Genomic DNA, 20,368 nt, shown 5'->3' on the forward strand with positions numbered 1-20,368 from the left:
TAATAGAGCTGATAGAGAAGGCTTGTTAACCAGAGCTACAGCCAGTCCAGCTACAGCCCCAGCTGGTTGAAGATGACTTAAATTCTACTAAACATATCCCTAATCTTAGTGCTGTGGGCTGGGAGAACCTCATTTCATCTTTCTTGCAGATACATAGCTAAAGAAAACGGAAAATGACAAATGAACCGAATGTTGAATCTTAAAAGCAATCTCATATGATGCTGTTCAGAGCCATTATTATATCAAAAACTTTACTTACAGACTACTACTTTCCATGAAACAAACTGAAGATTACCTGTGAGCACGCAGTAACAGATTCCTATAGGTTGATGGGACAGACTTGCAATAACAATAACAACTGTGAGACTGTTGGCAGTCGGGGAAACTTTGGACACGGAAAGTAAATGAGCCACACTTCCCCACCCCCTCCCACCACACACCACCATCAGGAACCCTTTCACTCAAGAGATCAATCCACCCTCACACAATCTCAGATAAAATCAGCTCATAGATCTATACAAAATCTGAATAATTTGTACCTTTAACCACCCCAGAAAGTCCTGCATAATGTCATAATCATATTTGCTGAAGACAGACAAAATACTCAGCAATGACCCAGAAAAACAAATTCTGTCTAAATTACTAATTTTATCGATGTTAAAAGGGTTTAAGGGAGAGTGTTGCCTGATAAAATGGAATAATAATGCACTTTTGCAGTTGTAAAAAGCACAGAAACTACAGGGTAAACCTTTAACACTCTGTAAAAACTCACAACACAAAGTGAGCGAGCAGGTCATCACAGCCTGTTTGGCTTGTTTCTCTGCCTCACTCTGATAAATGAGGCCTTGAACAAAAAAATTTTTTGTGAGTGAACAGATAAGAATTTTGACTAAGTTTGCTCTTTTTACTGACATTTCACAAAAACAGGACGGATGATTACAGTGGTTACTGAAAATACGCACAAGCAAGGAGAACAGGCATTATCAGACATCTTGATAAGGCAGCAAGCTTGCTGGTGCTACAGTACAAGCAGACGAAGCCTGCATGACCATGACAATATGAAGCTGTGTAAACAGAGATAAAACAAAAAACATCATGCAGATGTACAAACCACTGCAACATTTTGAACCCAGGTCGATACAGTCTCAAGTGCGAGAGTTATGAATTATAGATTTTCTCAAGAAGTACATTGATGAAAGAAGCAAAATAAACTTTTATGCATCCAATTGAAACATTCAAAAATAATAAGTAAAGGATCTTCATGATAGATGACGATCCAGGGTGGGGATATGTGGGTATGTGGGGTCGCCATAGGGATGATGTGGGTGATGTTTGCACAAATCCACTTTTGTACATGTACTATGTGTGATCTCTTCGGGGTCGAGGGGAGAAAAGGGAAAAAATGTGTAATGTATGATGTTATTTCTTTGTACATTTCTAAATAAAAAATATATCACAAAAGCAAACAAAGCAATCTTGCTATATACATATATCGTACAAATTGCAAAACCTTTGAATATGACATTATTCACAGAAAAAAAGGTATTTAGACTTTTGTCAAACGGTGTATCCATCTGTGACTTTCAGTTTGTCAGTAACATGTATCATTAGGTTTCAGGAAGCCTGCTCTGTGTTGTTTGAGTCTTCCTGAATAGTGCTACATATCATCCACTGCTTGACATAGTTGGAATTTGAGTTTTTGTGCTCCTGAAATAAATCCATCTGCCCTGCCATGTTTGAGTCTGAGGCTCCAGGGCTGCTGCACTCTCCAAACCCACTGTCGACAGTGTCCAGGTCCACGTGAGGGTAGCCGTCTGACTGCTCGAGTGAGACGAACGAGTCGAGTGATAACCTCTCTGGTTCATGAATCATGGCATGTGGCTCAAAGTTGGAATTTTCTGATGATATGTCGTTGGATATTTGGTTATCAAGCTGAGATAACATCCCACTATGTCCATCCAACCTGGACAACCGAAGCTCTTCTAAATTGTAGCCAGCAAGTTCTCTGTTGTCGTCTTCAAATGAAGCAAAGCTTTCTCCATCTCGGTAACTTCTGAGGTTGTTTTCAGAGTTCCTTGACCTAACTTCCTCCTCAAACTCTCCTTCTCCAGACAAGGTTACGGTGTGGATGGAGATGTGTCCACTGGAGTGACCTGAGCTCTGAGAACTACCAGCGGCCTGGACGAACAGCAGGGGGTTGTTGTGAGGCTGCATCATGTGGAGGAAATGATGACCACCTTGTTTGATCACGTCCTCGCTGTAGCTTCGTTTCTCATTCTTCCACTGGAGGACATCAGGCTGCTTCTCGCTTTTCCTCTGAACATTAACATCTGAGTTGATGCTTAGGAAATCATTCTCGCTGAATACAGGTTTCACCCAGTCCTGCAACAGACAAATTGGAAGGCAGTGAATATTTACTCATTAGCTTTCTCAACATATGAATATGAACCTGAAACAGCAGCCATCAGGGCATTAGCTTAGCATTAATACTGTAAGCAGATGTGCTTCATCTGATCAGAAACTAGTTCTAGCAACAAAAAAAAATCAAACGCATAATTTTAAACTTTGGTTTAAGAATGGCTAAACAAGTGCAACAAGCAGCTGGCTTTATTTTTAGCAATCAGCAAATGACAGACACAGGTTTTTTCATTGTAAATGGGCTTTCTATATACATGAAAGAATTTTATGCAACTTATGAAAGCGAGAACCTAAAATGTATCCACCGTTTTGTCAGTATGTGTTTAACCACTTCTATGAAGTGTGGTTACAACAATCAGACGAGTACCCACATATATTTATGACTTGGAGCGCTCACTGTTGTCCTTTTTTATATTGCCAGCCTGCATCAGCGCCGCAACAATATACTGTGGGTGTCCAAATGGGTAAAAGCAGTGTATGATATCAAATTGCATTACAGTTTTGCAGAAGCCCGAGAGGCATGTCATGTAAAGTGAGGAAGCGTCACACACTCTTCAGAGTTGAAGAATTAAAGCAATGTATCCTATTGTATAATTAATATTATTATTTTCATTACATTTATACATTAGTTTTTATTTATTACATTGCACATTAATAAGCTAAAGTAATATAATACATCTAATAATTAACTCAGTGCATGTTCAACATCAAATTACTCAGAAAGATTTAGACATTCTGTTGTCTTTTCTGTTCATAGAAGCTGGAGCTAGCAGGCAGTTAGCATAACATTAAGAACATGAGTGGAGGGCTAACTGTTAGTCTGTCCTTTGACCCAGTCAAGGATTCTTAAAGCATGCTATTCCCACTAAGAGTTGATTTAGAATAGATTTACAGCTGGGATATAATGTGTTAATCAGTGAGTTTAAGATGTGATGGAAGGCAGACTTTTTCTTACATTTGAACAGGCTACCTGTGTCCCCATGCTTCCAGTGTGAAAGCTAAGCTACGTGGCTACTGGCTGCTTATTAACCCATTATATACTGGATCTGTGACATTGATCTTCATCTAACCCTCAGCAAAGCTGACATGAGTTTCTTCAATGAAAAAAACATTTTCTGTGTGTGTGAGGGTGCAATGTACACCTTGTCAAAGGAGGGAATCAGCATGTTTAATCACTAATAAGAAACATGGCTGAGACACCTGGGCAAGTACCGAGATATATTTTTAACTTGGGGCTTTCATGTTGTTGTTCATCAGGATCTATCTGAACATTTAGCCACTTTTTAAAAAAACTGTAATGACACAATTAATTCATTCAAACAGATCAGTACGAACATGATGTGATGAAGTAAAGTAACGTTTATCACGGCCCTCCTGGAGGAACTACTTCATTTCTTACTATCAGTCGGGCTTCTCAAATTTTATTTGGATAAACTTAAAATAACAAAGTCATTTTCTAATTTGCATATAGCATTGCTCTTCAAAAACGTAAGCACTTTATTCAGAGGATTTTTAAAGTTTGCATTAAATTAGTGTATCAGCAGTGCATGGACAGACTGTGAGGATTAACTCCATAATAATTAAATCATAATTAAAGAATCACATACTTCTGCAGCCCCCTTTTTGCCTCCATTCAGCGAGACGATGGGCAGATAAGCATGAATTAGTTTTTGTGAAGCAAAAGACACCACATCCTGAAGTTACTGAGCTCATCAGCAGCACTGAATGGTCTCTGAGCAGCTGGGGAAATGCAAGCAGTCTGCACCGCAAGACTCAGATAACAAAGTCAAGCTACAGCAAGAACTTCTGAAACCATGTTGGATTAATCGTGGTCATGTTGCAAAAAATAGATATAAAATGTAACTTGCAGAGCATCACACAGCGTCAGATTTACAGTAACTGATATGTGTCTTGAGAAAATAATCAACTTTAAATCCAGTTTGAAAGTTTTTCAGTAAAAAAAAAAAGTGCATAAAAATGGTTAACACAAAACTAAATCAAAGATGAGTTTGTTTTTTACTTTTAAAGTTGTAGGGGCTGTTATGACTGTGAGTCACAAGTGTATTAAAGTGTACTTCTTATTATTGGATCTGCCTTTGTGGGGCTTTGTGTTCTTTTTTGTTGTTTGTGCATCTGTGGATCATTGGAGGATTCCTGAGGGCGCCAGTATCAAAGGGAGCTGTGGAAACTGAAACACTGCCCGTCTTCTACCTCACCTCCAAAGAGAGATATTTTGGGAGAGAAGGAAACTTTGTGATTTGTTTAAATTGAGAAATATTGTGATTACGTTGTTTAGTCATGGTTGTGTTGCAGGGGAGAGAAACCTTTTCTCCTGTTTCTCTCAAGACTCATGTATTTTCTTTTCTTCACTTTATTTGAGGGAAGGTAGGTTGGGTTTTTGACTTGGGATTTTGTTCGGTGCTCTCCCTGAAGTATGATTTATTTTACGTTTATTGTTAATAATAAATTGTGGACAGAAAATGAGTTTGATTGTGGCTCATGATTGGGAGTGAGGAATGAGAGGGCCACCTTGATGCTACAGGCTGGTTGTAATAAACATGTTTGTTTATTCTGTTTAAGTTCCACAGTAGCTGTGCTGCTGTTTAACAGTATTTCACTTTTGTTTTCTACTTCTGTGTTCATTGTTCTCAAACCAAAACCTCATGTGAACACGGAAATGTTTGTTTATATTATGGTTACCATCTTTTAACTATGTGGACTTCATTACAGCCCGCAACAAGTCTTCATCAGTGCTCGCACAAATGGCCGTCATGTCTTCTTCAATGTACATGCATGCAAATAGAATAATAACAAAAATAATACTGACAAAAATAAACATGTTTGTGCTTTTACAAGGTGTTATTCTAAGACTACTTTGATTCTTCCTTCACTCCCTCTATTTCTATATCTATATCTTCATACTCGTATTGAAACTCTGAGAGAATTCAGATTGTTTTTTTTTTTAATGTTGTTTAGGTATTTTTTTGTTGCCTGCAAACTAGCTTGAGACCCAATCTATTTAATATCTGATCTGTTTAAAGCACAATCTGCTTCTTATTTTGCCCGGTTCAGCAAATTTAGTACTTCATGTACATCCTGTACTTCCCCTCTCTAAGAATAGTATGTTCCCTGCAGTGGCGCACTCTGCTGACCAATGTTTGTAAATGCACACAGAGGTTATGTTTCCGGCACCAGACCTCGGGGAAATCCTGACCGGCAGCAAAGGTTACACAGGCTAGGAAGCACTGCGTAGCCTTCAATACATTTTTAGCGTCTTGCTCATGCCAGCTCGTTTATTGTCTGAACTTGCGCATGTGCAGGACTAAGTTATAAAGTCTCTCTGGGAATCCACAGTGGCATAATAGCGCCATCTCCTGGGTAACCTGAATATTACCATGTGAAAATCTGTCATTACAATTAGAATAGCTCATAAAATATTACAGAAAAATAGGGGGGTGTCTGTTTGAATAAAAACTTTATATGTAGCGTTTTCAACCTACTACAGTTACAAAATAAGTCCCTTCCTGTGCCCTTATCAGGTGAAAACAAGCTGTTTTTTTAGCCTGACACAATGACACATAAATGATCTTTACACGGGGGTATTTTCCACTGGGGTGGAACAGGTCTGCCGTCACACAATTATCTACCCACAGCGTGCCAGACAAATGAAAAACGAAAAGCCTCTTGAAGCCCCTGTGCACTGAGTCATAACCCTTACATGGGAAGTCACGGGAAAGTCCCCTCGGTGCAGATGTGTTGAAAGTCCCCCTCTAAGGCATCACCTGCTGGGCTCATATGGAAACTACACACAAAGCCCAGTGAACCGAGTTTGTTCTCCTTACCTTAAAGTTCCCTTCATAGTTGTGGTAGAGGGGCTTGAAAAACTCCTGCGGTGTGGGGATGTATGTGATCAGGTGGAGCTTCTTCTGCAAATATCTGAAATGAATACGCACAAAGAACATTTTTGAATTCATTTGTGTCTGTCACTGATGTTTTTATTTTGGTACGTGAGGTGTGCTGATGTTTTCTAGCTCATAACCAGTAATACTTATAGCATGAAATGGCTGTAATGTTCAGTGTCATCATGAGTCTAACTACGGTAAGTTATGCCTGTTATTATGTAAACAAGCAAAAACAACTCGACTTTGAAGAGCTTCAACAGAATTTGCTCATCATGCTCCACAGGGAAGAAAAAGTGATTGAAGATCATTTTTTTCCCACCGACAGTTTTTGACCTGGAGAAATGTTTGGATAGTTTCTAGGACAGTTAAAGGACTCCAGACTGCAAAAACAAGAATGACTGCAAATGCTGTAGCTTTAAGAGCACGGTTTAGAAGGACTTCTTAAAGCTCCTACTTCAGAGTAGGTAAAACAAGAGGAATCTTTAGTGATGCAGGGATTGATCAAGAAGATCCGTATCTGTATCATCGACCATTATCTTTAACAAAAGCTCGTTAAGTAGTTTGAAGCATGAGTCTTAAAATGCACCGAACACTTTCAAATGAACCGACAGTGAAAAACCAAACTTGCAGATCTTTCGTCTGCTCTCATTAAAATAATTAAGTGCACACATTACGAGATACAGCTGCAAGTAAATGCAACCAAACAGCTCCAGAACTGAAGCCCAGAGACTTCAACAAAAATGTAAATTTGTAACCATCGAGATGGAAAAAGAAAGTGTCTGTACGTCACATATCTGCATGTTCTGCTGCCTATAACAACATGCACACAGTTTTTGTGAGCTCTAAACCAAACCAAACCCAAGGTGTGATTTTCCTCACTCACAGGTGGTTAACTCTTCAACATCCTCCAAACTGAACAGTAACAACCAGATAAACCGTGTCAGCGCATTGTTCATCTACTTTTTTAAGCCTTTTTTTAAGTATTATCTTTCCTGTGACTGTGTGCCCTCGACTTCGAGGCGTGACTTCAAAGTGTCTGACACTGATCCTCTCTGCACAGACTTCCTATGCCTGTTAGCCATTTGAGTGCAATGTGCTGCTGCACATACATCACAGGAGTGGTTTCTCTGTATGTGGGAGGCGATACCAGGAACGTCTGTGTTCAAGCAGTGAGAATCTTTGCTAATGGTTTACTGGAACTAGACGTGTTTCTGACCTTCAGACTAACATTCAGACTAACTTTACTTTCACTTTGCTATCTTACTTTTTACACGATTAATGCATTCAGCTCATTATAAACTCAAAAGGAAGTTTGACCCTGAACAGGATTTGAACACATTATTTCTAATGTATCATTATTTCTATAATTTTTCAATCTAAATATGATATGTGTTCTACTTCTGCTTCTCCCAAAGCGAGCAGTGTTTATTGGAAAATAACGGCCAGCTGTTTAACAGAAAGACAAATTAGGCTTTTTGAGGTTGTGTGGTAAAGTTTCTGAAGTGACAAGTCGCACTGTATCTGGGGGAATGTCAAAAATTTAGACATGTGAGAATCGTAAATCGAGGGACATTTTGTGTCATTTGTTCTGCAGGTAATCCGCAGCACCTAGCTTCAAAGCTAATACCCGTTCGGCTGCAGTACTCACGTTTTCTGTGAATAGACCACGACTCCAAGGACAGCAACGATGGACAGGAGGGAAAACAACCAAGTTTTATTCATTCCTGTAAAAGAGACAGACATGTAAACGGTAAATGGACTGACTGGTACAGCGCCTTTCTAGCTTCCTGATTACTCAAAGCGCTTTTTACACCTCATGTTACATTCCCCCCTTTCACTCACTGATGGCAGAGGCTGCAATGTAACATGTCCATCAGTGCTGACTAATTCCATTCATACACATTCACATGCCACTGACGCAGCAGCGGGAGCAATTTGAGGTTCAGTGTCTTATGCAAGGACAATTCAACATGTGGCTACAGGAGCTGGGGGCCGAAACCCCAACTTTCAGGTTGAGAGACGACCGACTCTCCCACTGAGCCAAATATGATCTTACAATATTAAATAATTAATGAACCTGAGTTACATTAAACAAAACATCTGCAACCAGCCTCAGCAGTCTGATAAAGCACGAGTTAAAACGATCATATTATTGCTCTAATGTGAAAATCTTCTTCTACCTTTGAACTCTACCGCTGAGCTTCCTGTAGTCGTCCATTCTGCAGAGGAGCTCCACTCGCTCCACGGACCCAAGTACAGATTCTCAGGACACATTTTGGCTGCCACATCCACAGTGTAGTTCACATGTGGCCTCAGCTTCATGTGCTCTAACAGTTTGTGCTTTCCTTCCACTAAGTATACCAGAGCAGCATCCTGAAGGGAATGAAGAAGAGTTTAACACTAAGGGGGCGTGTCCAGACTTTTTGCACTTGGGCAAACCAAACTGGTGCACTGACTTATGCAGGTGTGACATTGAGTTTGTGTGCACATATACATATAAACAAATGATAAGCATTTCTTTACTATATCTGCCTCTACAAATCATATCTACTGAAACAGCTTACATTAAAGTATCATACAGATTTCATTTTCCTGTGAATGATTTATTAACTTTAAAAAGTAACACAAAAAGTAGGTACATATACATCTTCTTAGCTTTACATCTGAATGACTCACAGATAAAATGTTCAGTAACAATTCAAAGTACTGACAAAATGAAATGTGTTTGATTGAAATGCAAAAAAGGGGCGCAAGCCACCTCTCTGGACACGCCCCTGGATACACTTCAAGTCCAATTTTGAGAGTTTTTTTTGCGTTTTCCTTCATGTATTACCTCTGACGACTTCCTGCTCTCTCTCACACGCACTCTGTATGTGAGGCTGTTTTCTCTGTCGTTGTGGTCCCAGGTGATGTTGTAAAATCTGCCACTGTTTGTCACGTGGACATCCAAAGGAGGCAGAGCTTTCACTGTGAAAGTAAAAGACCAAAAGGGGAATTATAATGAAAATGAAAATGTGTGCCAGTAAATCACAGCAAGTGGCGGTTAATTTTTTTTCTTTTAATCTTTAGGAGGAAGCAGATGGGTTGGCATCTGCGACAAATCAATATTTTGGGAGTTCCCAAGTTCCCAAGTTTCCCAAGTTCCCAGAAGGATTGTCTTCAGTTTTTGATCTTTTCAAACAGAACTGAAAATGATTAAATGATGAGTATGTAATGAAGCGTTTGGAAACAGGTGGCTGAAAGCAGCACAAGTGTTTTACAAACACCTGAAATTCACAGAAAGATCATTGAAAGATTACTGTGAAAAAACATTTGACTTATTCTAAACCACTTTATACTCATAATTGTATTCTATAAAACGTATCCAGTTTGACGTTTGACCTCTTTAAACTGTCGACGTTATCGCTCAATGAAGAACTTATCTGATCAGCAGAGATGACGGAAACAGAAAGGTCAATTCATACGGTCGTTGTCAGATTAACTTACCAACATGACTCAGTTCCCAGACAGATGACTCCATGCCCTTCACTACACCTCGACTATCTTGTTGGGTGACGGTCGCCGTACACATCGTCCCAATGGAGGTAACATCCTCGAGATCTTCAGGATACATGATGCACCAGGACTGAGGCGGTTTAACTTCACAGCTGCTGTTGACGTAGAGTCCGTAACCATCACTGGAGGCAGATAATCAGACATTATTAATATATGATGCTCTGTGACATCAGTGGAAGTCTCAGCATTAAAGGATGTGGTTTCAAAGCGATTTGTTTTAGAGCCGAGCTGACGCAATGACAGTTTGGGAGCTCAGATTCACATCACCACTGTTTAGGGGAGGAAAACATATGATAGACAATCACACAGCTTAGTGTATCGTGTACCTGTATCATAACTATCATGCATCTTATTAATAATACAATACATCCCAACATAAGCATCATGCTGAGAGCTTCTCACCAGAAACCATATCCAATGAATCAACCAGTCGTTTTTTGATTAATCAAATGATTTTTTTTATCAATTAACTTTCTTATGCCTTTGCCTAAAAATAGCACAAATTAGTTAAAAAAAAAAAGTTTTAAATGCCATTAAAAGTCTAAAACCCTGAGGCCCTGGTGGCGCAGTGGTTAGTGGTTAGTGGTTAGTGTGCGTGCCCCACATTTAAGTAGCAGGAGCCAACAAATGTACTGCAATATAATGTGCTTTTAAAGGTGCATCTTCTAATTTTGTTACTTGAATGTTAAAAAAAAGATATAATAGATGTAACAAAGCCTGTTGTTATTACATATCTAAAGTATTTGACACTTAATCAGCCTCTTAAATGTGTAATTCAGGCTTCTCTCCTTCAATCAATGCTTACATCATAACATCACTGATGGGTGTTCATACTGAAACATTCTGGTGGAAACTCTGAAAGGCAAAGCATCAAGGAAGATGCAGTAAAGCGAACATTAAGGTCAAACTTCATTGCAGCTCTGCAGCGTTTCCGTTACATTGAAACAACTTTTCCACAAAACAACTCAATTTTTAAAAGTTGTGCTAAAGTTTGCTCCTAGACAAAACTACTCACTGATGCTATACGATCTATTCTATTCAGTAGAGCTGGGAAAAAATGTGATTTATGTAAAAATCAAGATTCTTATCAGAGATTTTAAATAGATTCATAACTTTTTTGGCTAATCTGTCACTCCCTTGTACTAATTCATAAATAGATTTTGAGTCATGAATCCAGAATGATTTTGAATAGAAAATAGATTCTGAATCGAATCGTGACCCCAAGAATCAAAATCAAATTGTGAAACACCCAAAAATTCCCAGCCCTATTATTCATAGTACCATGCATATTTGGAACCAAGAGCATGATATTCAAAATGGTCATTATGTTGATGCTTATTTGTAAGTTGAAAAAGCAAAACTCCCAGACAAAATTGTTGTTTTTAAAAAAAAAAAAATCTTTCGGATGCTCCTAAGCCACATGAAGCATTATGAAGCCTCAAAAGAAATGATGCTCATCAAAGTCTAAACGTACCTGCAGCTGACTTCAACGATGACAGAATATGTCGTCAAAGGAGCCGAGCACGAACAGTTCACTGTGACACTGTAGTCTGTGGAGCAGGTGACATTGCAGAATGAAGTTCCTGCACCAGAGAAGAGAAGTGGGTCATTAACAGGAGTTTATATTCACTATGATCAACATTCATGCTCTACACACATCTAATATGTTTTTTTATAGAGATGATGGGGCCACAGAAAGTTACCTCAGTACTTTGCTCTCCATACGATCATGAATCTATGCGCACTAGACTCTCACACACTGTAATGTCAATACTGTAAAACTATTCACCTCGTGTAAATACAGACGTATGTTTCATACTGACATGACTCTATATCATGTTTATCTCAGCATGTCTGTGTTTAGGCTCACTCAAGTTCGGAAATACATGAAGGGAAACTTTTCCAATCTGACAAAATCAGGACAAACTCTCAACAATGAAAAGTTCATTTTTAAAAGAGAGAATGAATTCAGGAATCACAGTGAGATTTTCCCCCCTATCCTGACGCAATCCGTGGAAGTATTGGGCATTCTGGTTCAAGGTGCGCTTTGGGAAGACAGAGGAGAGGGAAACAGGCAGGTGTGCTCGTGCTTAACCACTCTACCGGGCATATTTCTCTCCAATGTGCGTTGACTGTGCAACAAACTGGACAAACTTCAGCTAGTGATGGGAAGAAACAGAGACCTTTCTACATCCTGTGTTTTGTGTTTCAAGGAGACGTGGCTGTGTGGACTGATACTGGACTCTGGGCTGCAGCTGGCGGGACTCCAACTCTTCAGAGAGGATCGAGACAAAGAACTTTCTGGCAAAGCACATGGTGGAGGAATCTGTATTTATGTCAACAGAGGCGGGTTTAGGGACGTAACAGCGATCAAAAAGCATTGTTCTCCTGAGCTTGAATCTCTTTTCATTCAAGCTCTTCTGATTGGTGTTTACATTCCATCACAGGCCAGCGTGCACGAGGATAACAGCGCTCTCGCCGACCAGATACTGTGTGCAGAACAGACAAACCCGGACACCTTAGTTACTGTCCCCGGTGACTTTAACAAAGGCAATCTAAGTCATGAGCATCCTGAGTACAGACAGGTTCTAAAATGTCCAACCAGAGAGAGGAAAGTTTTGGACCACTGTTACACCTCCATCAGCAACGCTTATCACGCCATCACCCGCGCTGCACTGGGTCCCTCCTCCTATGTTATGGTCCATCTGAGCAGAAATTAAAGCTCTGCAAGCCTGATGTGAGGACCTCAAAGCAGTGCACCAGTGAAGCTGTGGAAGAATTAAAGGCGTGCTTAAGTTGATCTGACTGGGATACTGTCAGGACTGCCACAAACATCAACACTGGCTCCTCTCAAGGCTCTTTGTACACTAACAGAAGCACCTCTAGTCACCAGTCTGTCAAGCTCCTCTAGGTGTGGTTGTGGACTTCAGGAAAAATGTAGCCACCCACCATCACCATCACTCTCTGCTTCCTGGGATCCCTCAGGACCTCGTGTGGGAGCTGAACATAGGCTCCCTCATCAAGAAAGAATAGCAGAGGATGTACTTCCTGCTGCAGCTGAAGAATTTCAACCTGCCAAAGACCATGATGGTGCACTTCTACACTGTCATCATTGAGTCCATCCTCTCCTCCTCCATCACAGTCTGGTATGCGTTACATGCGTTACATTAACGCACACTAGACTTCAGTATTTTCTGTTTACACTGAACTCTGTGAGGAGATTAATACTGGAAGTCATTTTCACTTTAAATCACACACATACCTGCACAACTGCACAGATCCTCCACTGCACCTTTTTGTGTTTTTATATCTTTATATTCTATCATATATATTATTTCCTCCACTGCACCTTTTTGTGTTTTTATATCTTTATATTCTATCATATATATTATTTCCTCCACTGCACCTTTTTGTGTTTTTATATCTTTATATTCTATCATATATATTATTTCTTATTCTTTTTAAGTTGTCAGTAGGAGCACTGCTGTGTTTTATAGCCTTTGAGTTTGCTAACTGTTTATGCACCAAAACACCAACTCAAATTCCTTGTATGTGTAAATGTAGTTGTACTTGTAAATGTACTAAAAACAATGTGATTCTGAGAAATTCTCACCGACAGGTAAAGAAAACCAGAGTAATTAGATCAACTTACCTCCGTGAACAAACAGAGTGAGGCCCCACAGCGACAACAGGTGCACAGTTTTCAGAGCCATGGGGACGACCCACAGTTATCAGCCTCTGGTAAGACAGGAGGAAACACTACACATAAATAATAATAATGATAATAAATTTACACTCAAAATAAAATAAAAATATCCGTAGGGATGCTTTTTTAGTCGAATCGAATTGTTGTGGAAAAGGATTAGAGCCAGTCATAAGAAATAAATAACGAAAGGACGAAGATTTTTTGTTGTTGGTGGAAATGTCAAGAATAAAGTACGAAACGAAATTGTATTTCAACTTTATTCACAATATTTTGACTTTTGATCAAAGAGCAGTATTTAAAAAAATCGCCCCATACTTTATTAATCCCTGAGAGAAACTCTGGTTTTACACTGCGTTATTGAGAGACATGCTTCTCACACACATAGGCTCGAATCACACACATGCACAAACAGGACCTGTGGACATGCATTAGCGGAGAGATGTCAGTGATGCTACACACTGCTATGCAGAGAGTGCACCAGAACTGTTGAGGGTTCGGTGCCTTGCTCAAGGGCACCTTGGCAGTGCTCAGGAGGTGACCTGGCACCTCTCCAGCGACCAGACCAACTTCCATATTATGGTCCACATCAAGGCTTGAACTAGCGACCCTCCCGTTCCCAACCCAAGTCCCTTCAGTGTGAACTACTGCTGCCCACAACCATAACGGAAGGATAATGGAAAAAACAAATCGTTCTCCTATCATTGTTTATTTCTCAAGTCTGGCACTACTCCTCTCCTGTTAATGTCAAAATTGGACGAAGGTGAAATCCTTTTTAAATAGACAAAAAGCTCAAATCATATCTTCAATCCCAAATGTGGAAAACATCAAAAGCATTAGCATCATTAATAATTACAGTCACAAAAAGTTTACATTAGAATCCATTGAAAATGTAATTATTTTGTTAAACCAGCTTAAAAAAATCATCTTCATCAACATTTTCTGATCCCATTAAAAGTAAAATCAATGACCTTACCTTCTTTAAATTCACAACTGTGCCAGCTAATCAGCCACCAAGCCAACAGAGTCCCCGATGCAGCGCTGACTGTGTGAGAATGTTTAGGGGAACATTTTCAGGTTCCTCGCAGCGAAGGCGTCATTATCAGTGGCGTGACTCAGGATGTGGTTTGAATGTCTTTGAGTCGTGTCTGTTTGGTGCCTTCCCACCACATCTATTCTGCTGCTATGAATATGCAATAGTTAAACAAAAAAAAGTCAACAGGAAACTGAAACCAGCTTCTTAAAAAAGAAAGACAGTGATAATATCTGTGTCAACTTAGAATTGAATATCATTTTTCTTTTCAGAGAACAAGAGCTAAATAAATTTTTTGCTTCAGAGTTGAGGTATATATAGATATATTTATGAAATTTATGCAACTGCTTTTCCACTAGTTTGTTTTCTATTCACGCTTCATAAAATGTTTTGATTATATCTTACTGTGTCAAATAATTCTTGACATAATAACACCCAGCAGACATGTTTCAGTACTGAGAACATTCTTAACACAGAGAGCAGAGATGCTCTTTGATACCTTTCATTAGAGCCTTATCACACACCTACACGTCTACTCAATAGTACACTGGGGGTTTCAGCAGCTTCTACATGAGTGCGTCTCGTTAGAACCCAAATGAGTCACAAACCGTCTGTGAAGCCCCCCCGTACAGTATCTCACTTTTTCATAATAAGATTATATCTAAATTTTTTCAACTCATAGCATTTAAATCTTAATTTACTGATGCTCTGCAAAGAGCTCAGCTATAAGATTCATCATTCATGCATGTGTCAGACAAAGAACAATAACAGTTTGTGTCGTGCACAGCGGGTGGACCCTGGTGGTGTTCAAACCACTAAGTAGGTGTGCAGACGCATCTCATTTAATGTCATTCTACAAATATGAGTCAAAGCCAGATGTTGTTCTGATATAAAACCCACACAAAGCTTTGCACCTTCACCTGATCAGCTAACTATTCTTTTAATCTGTCAGTCTTTTAATCTGTTTATGACACTATGACGACTGAATTGTTTTTTTACTGGCAGTTTCTAACATTTCAACATAAATCAGAGAATAATCAGCAAGTAATGTCACCTGCTGCATGGTTGTTTCTTATCCCCCATGGAGATAATACATTTGTACTTCACAGCATGATGTAATAGTGCACTACCTTACAGCATACTGATAGGATCTGACAGTTCATCAGACTGTAACTTTGACTAACTTTGAGACTAAAGTTCATGCCCAAAGCGAAAGCGTGCATCCAATGGACTAAATGCTGCGGCACTGCAGTGTAGGAACTCTTAAAAGCCACTAGAGGTCATCAGGAATTAGGTTTATGTTTAACCTGATACAGTTTACAGTTCCTCTAAATTGTGATGAACTTATGACTGTATTAAAGACTGCAAATGCATTTAATCAACTTTATTTGAACAATTTAGTAGCAGTTCAGAAGTTTCTCGGGTCCATTTTCATGGTTCAAATTATTTAAAAACCATATGATATCGTAATGTGAATATAGACATTAGACACACACATAAATAAATAGGTTGTGATCAAAACCCCATTTAAGTCAGTTTAGTACTCACAACATTTTCCTTTGTCTATTAATGATCAAAATGTTAGAAACGACTTTCATCTCTCTTAGTCACTCTCATGTGTGCAAAGTTTTCAAGTGTGGAACAGAAAGATTTTTTAAAAACAAATTATCAAAATAAATGATGACTGACACTGTAGGTAAAAATGTGTTGTTTGTGACAAGTAATCTACCTTCTTTTTAAAAATTCATGCAATCGTCTCCTCACCCTCCAGCCTGAGTGTGCATTACTTCTTGATCGAGGGTTCATGGTGTTGCACTGCAGAGGCTGCACTCAATGCCATCTTTGCAGTCTGCCAGACAGAAGTGTTGCTGTTTCATAGACACACACACACACACACACACACACACACACACACACACAGGTGATTATTGTTGATTATAAACGAGAAGGGAAACCATGTCAGTTTATGAATAAACTACTGCATCAAACATTTAACTAAATAGTAAATAACTAAATACGGTAGTTTAACATTACAATATGGCTTTTTATTTAAAAAAAAAAAAAAGGACAGAGCATTATATAATTACTTTCACCTTACACGATAATACAGCAAATGTTCTGCATTGTTTTAGTTAAAAACAACCTCAAGAGAATTTTCTGTACAACTACTACTGACCTTCAATATAAGTATTGTTAAGGCCTGATGACTGAGACACAGATATCTAGTTTTAGTAAATAGAAATATAAAGAAGGTCCAACATACTCACTGGGGGAACTCCGCTTTGTCCTGTTTCGTTTTCACATCTTGTTCTCTCAATACTTAAATAGTGACCAACAGACTTCTGTTTAAGGCAACAGTGAACACCTACCAGGGAGAGAAAAACTCAGTTCAGAGTTTGACTCAGTGTAAACTCCACTCGTCTGCACGACAGTTTTATAAAGTAATTTGTACATCTGTATATACTTAAAGAGAAGTATATACAGAAAGGAACAAAACAAGGGTGAAATAGAACCTTTTCGACAACAACATGTACTCGTGACTATATTATATTTAATTTGGCACCAAAACGGCATTAATAAACGGAAGAAAAAGCAAAGGTACAAGACTGTGTTCCTAATTTCCATCCAGAGTCAAGGAACTACCCATCCCACAATCCATTGCGATCGTTTCTTTTCAAAAGTAACTTTAGTTGTTATTATAGTGTTTATACTGTTAATACAAGTGTTGTTATCTTGTAGTTTGTGTTGTGGAAAATATAAACTACATTACCTGCAGCATGACAAGGTTATTAGTACATTTCGTGTTAGCGAACTAACTAGCTAGCCTCAGCCTGTTAGAGAACGGTGCCGAGGGGGCGAGAAAAATTGCCATGGTAACAGCAATCTCAACCAATCAGATAGGTGTATTTGTATTGTATTTGTATTGACAGCGCCCTCCTGTGGTGTAACCATAGCGGTGCCACTTAACCTCAGCGGATTCAAGCATAAAAGTGTTTCTTAGGTTTTTTGGCAAAATGAGGGGAGTGTGGTGTCCAGTGTTCATTCTTCTAACATTTTGATTGGAGCACTCATCTGCTTTCCATTGTTAATCAGTGAAACCATTTGCAAAGCAATACAGCCTGATTTGTATAATCTTCCTGAGACTTCAGGCAGCGGTGGATACGTTGACAATTATGGGCCACAGGAACCTTTTAGTCCCTTGAAGAGAAGCCTCTGAACCTTTTAGTTCCTGGGACTGTAATTAAAGATTCCAGTCTGTTTTGTGTTGTTTTGTGTTTTTTTTCCTCCCATTATTATTTTTTTTTAGCTTTCTTTATCAATCATTGTTTGAAATTACATGAATATAATGAAGACAATTGGAAACAACATTCTGAATGAAATACAAAAAGAAAAAGAGAACATAAAGAAGTAGTAAAGTTTCACATAATCCTAAATTTAGAGGGGATTTTTCAAGGCTTTGTAAATACCCTAGTCCTGGTGGGTATTTCAGTGTTCAAAGCACATTTTCATTTTTTGAATGAGGGAATAGTGCATTTATGGAAATAATACGTGACATATAAAAGGAGAAAATACAAAAAAATACGACAATATTTTTTGTCCATATCATTTTTAAGGATTTAAGTCTGGTTGGCAACAAAACGTCCTAAATGTTAATACAAAAAGCTAATGAATTATGATGCTGTGTGAAATGTCTTCACATATGGTGGAAGGGAAGAATCTGCAATGAAATGCAAATAATCTGAAGTAAAACGGCACATTTTAAATATTATGGTTAAAATCAAAGAGTTTTTCTTTCTTGGTCTCCCTCATATTTCTGCTGGTAAACCATTGCACTGAAGAACTTTTAAAACATGTTGTTTGTGTTGCATTACATTTCTTGATGTGAGAGGTTGCTTTATTTTAAGAAGTCAGGTTTAACTTTGGCAACATCCTCTGTTTTGAATCAGTTCCTCGTTCTGATGAAGTCTAAACAACAAGAGTAACAACTCAGTAAGAAGAACATTGTTTCTTGAATGATATTCAAATAGCTAATGGCTCATTTTAAACCCATAGAGGTCTTCATCAGGGCTTAGACCTTTTTTCATGTTCAAAGTGCGTGGTTTCCTGTGTTTGCACTAAAAAATAGTGTTGATTTCAGCTGGCTGATGACTGCAGTAAGTATTCAACTTTTTTAGTTCTTGTTTGAACATTTTTATTAAGTTTCTGAAGACTCAGAATAAATATTGATCCTAAAAGCCTGAAACGTATAACTTCCTGTAAACTGAAGATAACTTCATATTTCGATTTCTGGATCCTTTTACATCACTTAAGGAAAGTGTTTTGGACTACAGAGCATCTAAGTGTGGAACAGAAGATGCATTTCTCCACTAGAGGGCAGTATCTTTATCAGTAAAAGCAAAGACTTGTTTGAAGACAACATCATGGGTCCTGAATATTTCTGCTTGTTTGAATGTAGAGATGGTTTTGTTGTACATCTCTTTGTTTTTGCACTTTTCACTATGACTCATGAGCTATATTTAGTATCTGAATGTTTTTAGTATCTGTCTGTATTTGTGTTGGAGCTTGTGTTGCAAACGCTGCTTTCAGTAATATGTCACCTAAATCATGACTTTATGAGTAATAACTAAAGTTTTTAGTTCAGTTCTCAATCATTTCCCTCCCCAGTGGAATACATTTCTACTGTCAAAATAAAAGTAAGAACTGCTTTTACTCAATTAGTTTTACATATTTATGTCACGCTTTGTGTAATTTACTGTTTCCTCTGTCAACCTTTCGGCTACAGTTCGTGCAAGGCTTTAAATAAATGGGGTCGCTCTTTAGTTGTTCTAAAGAAGGTGTAAGGACCTTTACTCTTCCTTTGGGTCTTTTGAATCTGATGACTTAAAGAAAAATTTTACAAATTCACCTTTAGAGTTGCATTTGTTTCATTTTGGATGTGAGTGGAGATGGTTGTTGTAGGCTTTCAGTGTTTCTACATATATATATATATACATTATTTTTTTATCAGAAGATTAGATAAAACTTTTTCATTCCTGTTGGAAATTCCAGCGTCAGATTGTTCCTAAATCACTGTACAAAAACATTAATGGTAACACAAAGGAGCTGCGATTGTAAGTGAAATATAGATAAAGAAATACACAGGGCTGAACAACAAGAGGAGTGCAATAAGTTAAGTACAAAAAGGCAATCACGACATCTACAGTAGTGGATGGATGGAATGGTGGATGAGTACGCTATCGTTTCATGTTAGGATTTTCTTTTACTGCATTTTAAAAAGTTGTGATATTAACTTTGTTTTACTAGCTTATTTGTTTACTGTTTAGGAGGCCCACATCTTTACTGACATGTCTAATACACCAGTGGTTCCCAACCTTTAATCCTTGGAGCCCCTCTTGTTCTTACAAAAGCTGGGCGCTTTTGGCTCCCAAACGACTCTTCATTTGGTACTACTTTGTCTTTGTTGAATCAGCCACATTTAGTAATGTTTGACCTATTATTCATAAGTATGCATGTATTTCACTGAAAGTATTTATTGTAATTACACTCAATCCGTCCCAGAATAACATGATGTTTGGTATAAAATATTAATTTTATAATGAGTACTAAGTGTGCCTTTGGCTGAGAGGTGTGGAGAAATGATCACACATTTATAGTGCTGTGAATTTAAAAACACCTATTAGGGTAAAGGAAAACGGCTCTCAAACTGAAGCCGGCTCCAATAGTTCAGGTCGGGAACTGATGTTAGAAACCACTTGA

At 38.5% G+C, this 20,368-nt stretch overlaps 1 protein-coding gene across 2 annotated transcripts; it reads right to left on the bottom strand.

Annotated features, from left to right (window-relative positions):
- Positions 1–890: 890 nt before the first annotated feature.
- Positions 891–16,513, bottom strand: il21r.1 (interleukin 21 receptor, tandem duplicate 1). 2 transcript variants are annotated; one of them, XM_029279457.2, is made up of 10 exons: positions 16,376–16,513; positions 14,555–14,761; positions 13,528–13,613; positions 11,350–11,458; positions 9,807–9,997; positions 9,154–9,287; positions 8,501–8,693; positions 7,969–8,044; positions 6,261–6,354; positions 891–2,382 (listed from the first exon to the last, which is right to left on the bottom strand). In XM_029279457.2, the coding sequence occupies exons 3-10, from the start codon at positions 13,586–13,588 to the stop codon at positions 1,615–1,617; spliced, it is 1,626 nt and encodes a 541-aa protein (XP_029135290.2). In that variant the 5' UTR covers positions 13,589–13,613; positions 14,555–14,761; positions 16,376–16,513; the 3' UTR covers positions 891–1,614. The 2 variants fall into 2 exon arrangements, with proteins under 2 accessions (XP_029135290.2, XP_020500180.2); XM_020644524.3 differs by having other exon boundaries at positions 16,341–16,489.
- Between the last annotated feature and the right edge of the window lie 3,855 nt (positions 16,514–20,368).

The sequence above is a fragment of the Labrus bergylta genome, chromosome 8 (assembly GCF_963930695.1).
Source record: "Labrus bergylta chromosome 8, fLabBer1.1, whole genome shotgun sequence".
Taxonomy (NCBI): Eukaryota; Metazoa; Chordata; class Actinopteri; order Labriformes; family Labridae; genus Labrus; species Labrus bergylta.

What these genes read in the sequence shown, in the direction of transcription:
- il21r.1 (XM_029279457.2), bottom strand. Translation starts at nt 13,588, where the DNA reads ATGGCTCTGAAAACTGTGCACCTGTTGTCGCTGTGGGGCCTCACTCTG. An exon ending in CTGGGAACTGAGTCATGTTG is followed by an intron (nt 9,288 to 9,806) that starts GTAAGTTAATCT and finishes TTACTTTCACAG; the next exon opens with TGAAAGCTCTGCCTCCTTTG. An exon ending in ACTATGAAGGGAACTTTAAG is followed by an intron (nt 2,383 to 6,260) that starts GTAAGGAGAACA and finishes TGTCTGTTGCAG; the next exon opens with GACTGGGTGAAACCTGTATT.